The 7,500-nt window shown below is 37.6% G+C and overlaps 1 protein-coding gene across 2 annotated transcripts in view; it reads left to right on the forward strand.

Moving 5' to 3' along the window:
* The window catches only part of LOC122265825 (uncharacterized), a 7,252-nt gene extending 719 nt beyond the window's left edge, over nucleotides 1-6,533 (forward strand). The window contains exons 2-4 of one of the 2 annotated variants that reach the window (XM_086535145.1): nucleotides 2,765-2,869; nucleotides 3,748-5,490; nucleotides 5,599-6,533. In XM_086535145.1, coding sequence (XP_086391271.1) covers nucleotides 2,765-2,869; nucleotides 3,748-5,490; nucleotides 5,599-6,462 — 2,712 coding nt within the window. In that variant the 3' untranslated portion in view covers nucleotides 6,463-6,533. Of the gene's footprint in view, nucleotides 1-2,764; nucleotides 2,870-3,747 lie in introns of both variants that reach the window. The other variant, XM_043035254.2, reaches the window with a different exon arrangement.
* The last annotated feature ends 967 nt before the right edge of the window (nucleotides 6,534-7,500 follow it).

Consider the following 7,500-nt stretch of genomic DNA (forward strand, 5'->3'; position numbering starts at 1 on the left):
CTTGCATATGCAGAGTGAAGAGAGTTTTCATAATCCATCGAGCTCCTAGATGAGCGGCCATGTTTTCAAAGAAAAAAAAAGGAAGACATTGACCATGTATAAGATTTCGAGAAAACAAATAAATCATATAAAAAAAGGGGAAAGAGAAGGTCTCCAGTGCGATGAAAGAGAAAAACATTTAACGAAATTTTAAATTATTTAGATTACCTACCCGGGCACCGTCAACTATTTGTTATTTACACGAATGGCATTTGTCATTTTCATTATTTTAAGAAAGAAATGAGTAAAAACAGCTGTAAACTAGGATTTTGTGGGGTGAGCACATGGTTGTAGTGAGATGCGAATTGTAAGCAAAATAGAAAAATGTTACTACGCGTTGAAATTTACTGAAGCAAGGTAAAGAACAGAACGTGATTGTACATCGAGATGTATTTTTTTATTAGTAATAATGATTAATGACATTAATGTAACTAAATAAGGATAATCTGATATTTTGCGGTAATTTGGCAGCACCAGTGCCAGAGAGATTTGGAATAGATATAGAGAATCCAGGATCATATAAACAAATTACAGTCAATCAGAGATAAGCATAGGAACCCAAAGTTTGAGTGTGGGGATATTTACTAGATTTTGGTGTTATTTGTAATTCGACTACTGTATTCTACTGTGATCGTTTAACATCTGTTTCCCTTTTATTTAAAGGGGTCTAATCCGTATGACTACAGCAAGTCATTTATGTAATGCAAATGAATGCCTCATCTACGTTAGGGTAACTTCGAATCTTGAATTTAACAAAGAATAGGAGGATGGCAGCTGTGTCCGTGGGCGTTGGAATATGACTAGTAGTAAATAAAAATGGTGAATGGTATTTGATATAAAGCGTAACACAGTAGAGCTGTCATGTTTGGACTTTGTAAATGTTTCATCATTTAAATAACTATCGATTGACAGATGATAACAACTTTATTGCCGTTTTAAACAAACAAATTCGTGGCATAATTGTTAAAGAAGGAATAACGTTTTTTATCGAAGAAATAAAGACGCATTGAAAAATGGTTATCAGAACCTCCAATATAGAACCTACATTTTGTAGGTTAAGCACGATGGCTCACTTGATCACTTAGTCTCATTAGCTTCCTTAAAATTTTCGAAGTTTAGTGTATTCTAGTATTCTAGATAAGATAAATGGATTTAACAAACGTTATGATTTTATATTAAGTGTTTATTGGTTTATTAAGGTAGACAGTACCGCTGTTAAAAGTATTTGATATCTGACCATTAACCATTACCCACCCCCATCCCACTTCCGACAGATGATAATAGAGGTATTCTATTTCAAATTTTGTGTATTATCGTGAATTTAAAATGTCGGGTAACTACTTCGGAAACATGATAAGGTCCGAGATAAGTATTACTTGGTGTATCAATATGCAACATCCCGTTAGCCTTTCAGAAAGAACATATCAGAAGACCAGCGTTACTATTTTGTAGAATTTCGTCTACCAACGAGGTAAGATAGTAAGATAAGGTAACTATAGACGTAGATGCTTCGTCCATATTCGTATCAATATATGAGTTTCTCAGCCTTTATATGTCAGTGAGAAGATAATTTAAAGAGTTGGTTGTGGGCTTCTGCCATTTCTCATGTTCTGTATGTAAAATTCATAGTACCTGTTGCCGGGTAGATTTTAAATAAGTGGTTCTAAAGCTTTTTACAGCTACGCGTCCTCTCGAAGCTGGTCCTTATCTCCACGCCATTCATATATTTTCAACCATTTTTTATAATTGATTCTTTTTATGATTTTGAAAGACAAAAATACAAAAAGTTGATTTTAGTCTTTAATGGCCATGGATGACGCATAATTTCGAAAAAAAAAACCTCTTCTCCTGGGCTCTCCCCCCCCTCTAAGGGGCGCCTCTTCTAAGTTAAGGAACGCTGTTATAGAAAGTATTTTGTTAGCTCTATTTATTAACAGCAATCAGTTTAATGAAGCAAGATGAGTAAATATGTAACATCTTACAATCTCATTTCATCTTGAGACTGAGTGTTGGGGGAATCCATTACCTAATGTCCCGGATTTTGACTATCAATAGTTAACAATACTAACAATGTGGTTTAAGCATGTTCCAGAAAAAAAAGTGTATGTGATTACTGAGTTACCGTCAAAAGCATTATTGGCAAATTTGTTACCGGCTAACGGGTTTTCTAACAATAGTTGACTTGTATCGCATGCCGGGAATTTGTCTCTGGCATTAATATAAAGGTGAGAGATAGTATCATGGTTAAATGTTTAGCATATAATTCTCGGGTGTTATTCTTTCTTGAATTACAACTTTCTGCGACTCAGATTCAAAAGATTCTGTCACATCTCATAAAAATCTATACTTCATAACATAGCCTGGGAGTGTGCTTGTGTTCTTTTCTTACACTTACAATAGTGCCCCCTGGCCATGCTCCCTTTGTGACTCGTTTTTAGCCAGTCAACCCCCTGGTGCTTGCATGCACGCGCACATGACCAATATTGAGCCTAATAAAGTAAGTAATTATCCATTCTGAGAAATGCCGAGAGAAAATAGACAAACTCACGGATAGAAAATGAGAACCGTAGTTTTACTTTTGTCTAATTTTAGAATAACTATATTTATTTGGCAATTACGTCAACTACTGCAGAGCACCTGCACTGAATATGACACGATCTTGGCAGACAAAAATAGAACACACTGAGTTCGGGCGTTCATAACTCATTATTACCCACCTTTACAGGCACTAGTGGCACTGGAGATGGAGGAGGAGGATGACCACGGCGTATTTCATCGTGCGGAGAAGCCAGAACAACAGCTGGACGAGCAGAATGTCGACGTAAATCAGGTGATGACTGAGTTTTGACTTAGTTATAAAAAACTACGGTATTTGTAATTTTCATGTTTATATTCCGTTAAATGGTGATACCGTTACTTTGAATCCTTCTGCATGATTAAAGTGAGTATGTGCGTGTGTGTGTGTGTTAGCCGCTAGGTAGCGCAGTCGTTAGCGTTGTCGGCAGATAGAGCCCCGTCCATGTTTCCACTCTCGCCTGGCGGTCACCGCTGCGCCTGGATGACACGTTGGGTAAGGACCAAGCTCAGATCGAGTCCCGTTTAAGCTCTTGAGTTTCCACTGTCGCCTGGCGGGCACTCCCGTCGCTGGGCACTACGGTGGGCCAAGGACGAAGCTCAGATCGAGTCAACACTAGTTGGCGCATTCTTTCACGAGTCCGCACACGCTGACACAGGCGGGCTCGCCTCCCTGCATACAAGCCCGGCGGCGCATCTATCTATCTATATCTATCTATCTATCTATCTATCTATATATAGATGTCTGTGTGCGCGCGCGTGCGTGTGTGTGCGTGTGTGTGCGCGCGCGCGCGTGTGTGTGTGTGTTTATTTAAGTATATATATATATAAAGATGAATATAAATATACTTATCTACACATATACATATGCACACACACACACACACACATATATATATATATACATATATATATGTATATGTATATATATACACACATATATACATATATATACATATATATACATATATATCTGTGTGTGCCTTTATTCATTTACTAATTTATTTATATTTATGTATATGTATATGTGTGTGCCAGTGTTTGTATGTGTGTATTTTTATATATCTATTTGTGTTTATTCATTGATTCATTTTTTTTTTTTTTTTTTATATATCCTATTTCCTACATTTGCAGATACGCACCGAAGAACATAGCTATAGTGGCAAGTTAAACAAGGTGTCAGAACAACTTACTGGCGGTGGAAAACACGACGATCCCGACAAGCGAGAGGAGTTGGACGTCCATGTGCAATACGATCTACAAGAGATCGCGGAAATTATGTCGCCTAAGAAAGGAGTCACTAAGGAGAATGTAACGGGAAAATACGAGAAAGTCTTGATAAATTATATGACAGGACCTGCTGAGACAGAAGTCAAGGAAGAACTTGAAATAAAACCTACGGAACAAAACAAAACAGAAGAGGCAAGGGAACCGGGATCCTCGGAGGATAAGGATGTGACATTACAGCTTCCACCTCACACACCCAGGGGAATAATGCCAATATTACAGGGGAGGATGGAAAAACCTTCAGCTTATGAAAGCAAGAAAGAATGGGAGAGAATGCCTAGTCCAAAGAATGAAACAAAAGAATATGCATCGGACAAAGATGAGAAACCCGAACGGGGATCTGGAAAGTTAATGACAAAATCCGGAGTCACGAAAGATGAAAGAAAATCTGGATCGTCTAAGGTGAAAGAAAAAGTAAGCAAGACACGACCTAAAACGGAAAAGAAAAAGAAACGTGGATCATCTGAAGAGAAAAAAGACCTCGTAAGCCCGGAAAAAGCTGGATCATCTGAGGTGAAAGAAAAAGTAAGCAAGACACGACCTAAAACGGAAAAGAAAAAGAAACGTGGATCATCTAAAGAGAAAAAAGACCTCGTAAGCCCAGAAAAAGCTGGATCATCTGAGGTGAAAGAAAAAGTAAGCAAAACACGACCTAAAACGGAAAAGAAAAAGAAACGTGGATCATCTGAAGAGAAAAAAGACCTCGTAAGCCCAGAAAAAGCTGGATCATCTGAGGTGATAGAGAAAGTAAGCAAGACACGACCTAAAACGGAAAAGAAAAAGAAACGTGGATCATCTGAAACGAAAAAAGACCTCGTAAGCCCAGAAAAAGCTGGATCATCTGAGGTGAAAGAAAAAGTAAGCAAGACACGACCTAAAACGGAAAAGAAAAAGAAACGTGGATCATCTAAAGAGAAAAAAGACCTCGTAAGCCCGGGAAAAGCTGGATCATCTGAGGTGAAAGAAAAAGTAAGCAAGACACGACCTAAAACGGAAAAGACAAGGAAACGTGGATCATCTAAAGAGAAAAAAGACCTCGTAAGCCCGGGAAAAGCTGGATCATCTGAGGTGAAAGAAAAAGCAAGCAAGACACGACCTAAAACGGAAAAGACAAGGAAACGTGGATCATCTAAAGAGAAAAAAGACCTCGTAAGCCCAGAAAAAGCTGGATCATCTGAAGTGAAAGAAAAAGTAAGCAAGACACGACCTAAAACGGAAAAGACAAGGAAACGTGGATCATCTAAAGAGAAAAAAGACCTCGTAAGCCCGGGAAAAGCTGGATCATCTGAGGTGAAAGAAAAAGCAAGCAAGACACGACCTAAAACGGAAAAGAAAAAGAAACGTGGATCATCTGAAGAGAAAAAAGACCTCGTAAGCCCGGGAAAAGCTGGATCATCGAAGGTGAAAGAAAAAGCAAGCAAGACACGACCTAAAACGGAAAAGAAAAGGAAACGTGGATCATCTAAAGAGAAAAAAGACCTCGTAAGGCCGGGAAAAGCTGGATCATCTGAGGTGAAAGAAAAGGCAAGCAAGACACGACCTAAAACGGAAAAGAAAAGGAAACGTGGATCATCTAAAGAGAAAAAAGACCTCGTAAGGCCGGGAAAAGCTGGATCATCTGAGGTGAAAGAAAAGGCAAGCAAGACACGACCTAAAACGGAAAAGAAAAAGAAACGTGGATCTAAAGAGAAAAAAGACCTCGTAAGGCCGGGAAAAGCTGGATCATCGAAGGTGAAAGAAAAAGCAAGCAAGACAAGACCTAAAACGGAAAAGAAAAAGAAACGTGGATCTAAAGAGAAAAAAGACCTCGTAAGGCCGGGAAAAGCTGGATCATCGAAGGTGAAAGAAAAAGCAAGCAAGACACGACCTAAAACGGAAAAGAAAAGGAAACGTGGATCATCTAAAGAGAAAAAAGACCTCGTAAGGCCGGGAAAAGCTGGATCATCTGAGGTGAAAGAAAAGGCAAGCAAGACACGACCTAAAACGGAAAAGAAAAAGAAACGTGGATCTAAAGAGAAAAAAGACCTCGTAAGGCCGGGAAAAGCTGGATCATCGAAGGTGAAAGAAAAAGCAAGCAAGACAAGACCTAAAACGGAAAAGAAAAAGAAACGTGGATCTAAAGAGAAAAAAGACCTCGTAAGGCCGGGAAAAGCTGGATCATCTGAGGTGAAAGAAAAGGCAAGCAAGACACGACCTAAAACGGAAAAGACAAGGAAACGTGGATCATCTAAAGAGAAAAAAGACATGGGAAAACTACGACCTCGTAAGCCCAAGGGGAAAAAACCAAGACGGTCTCGAGTACTCAAACCAAAAAAGCCTAGGCCACCTAACACTAAAACGACGGGAAAACCTGGATCATCTGAAATATATAATGATACAGGAACCCCAAGAAAAAAAGCAAGTGGCCTGAAGCAAGAGAAAAAACAAATAAACCCAAGACTGAAGCAAATGAAACCAGAGCAGCAACGAGAGTCTGGAAAGCCGTGGCTAGGTAGGCTTAAGACTCTGCATACAAGAAACCTTGATCATCTGAGTCCAAACCTGACAAGAGAAAACAAATAGAAAAGCCTGAATCATCTGAAAGAAAAGCACAGGAAACCCTAACAAGGAAGTAAGTGGCCTGAGGCAGAAGAGAGGAATTTTCTTGGATACATTGTAACCACATTTTGTTTGCAATAGTTTATTACCATATTTGCATGAAACTCCACAGACTGTGTACAGTATGTGCAATAAGTTCATATTTGAAGATGTTTAAATTTAGATTATGAAATTCCAGTGTTTCAAAAACATTCATTACTTATAATTTACCAATATATTTTCATATATATATTTTCAGTTTCTCCTTTTAGAAACTTCATTTACTAAGGTATTAGGATTCCCCAAATCACTTTAGTTTAATGTGCAAGTTAGGAAGATATCATGTGCATGAAATGATCGATAATCCTTGTAATTGTTAAATTCTCATTTATCTTTAATGCAGAATTAATAAAAAAAAAAAATTATTAGTTAAAACTGTTTTAATGATAATCCTAATTACAACAAAAGAGGTATTTATGATTTCATTGAAGCCATTTTTTAGAAATAGAATTGTGCGAACTAAATGGCAAGATGTATATGCTAAAAAAATAATTTAATTTAATGTGCTTAAAATGCAGCAATTACATCTCAATGGGTCATATAACTTGAAAAGAAATTAAAGCAGTTTAGTTCAGTTCGCCTCTTTGGAAGTGCCCCATTCACGTTTTTTTTACAGCTGGAGAGGACGGTTTTAAAGACTGATTACAAACTAAAAGCTGAAAAGAAATTCATCATGACACGACTTTCAAATAGTTATTTTAAAGGTGACGATACAAAATGAACCCTTTTCCATGAATTGAAAACGAGATGTGAACAAAAGAGTCCAGTTTAGGAGACCAGAACTTGAAAGAAGAATTTTATACTTTCTCAGTAAACGTGTGTTTAAGAACTTTTGAATAAGTATCATTATAATGAATAATAGAGTATAATGTAATGTGAATGCTCTAGGTCAAGTAATAAATCCTCAGACATGGCTATAGTAGGAGTCTTATGAAGATTATAAGAAATTGTAGTTTTGAAATT

The sequence above is a fragment of the Penaeus japonicus genome, unplaced genomic scaffold, assembly GCF_977035675.1.
Source record: "Penaeus japonicus unplaced genomic scaffold, GWHDUDI00000001_assembly GWHDUDI00000042, whole genome shotgun sequence".
NCBI lineage: Eukaryota > Metazoa > Arthropoda > Malacostraca > Decapoda > Penaeidae > Penaeus > Penaeus japonicus.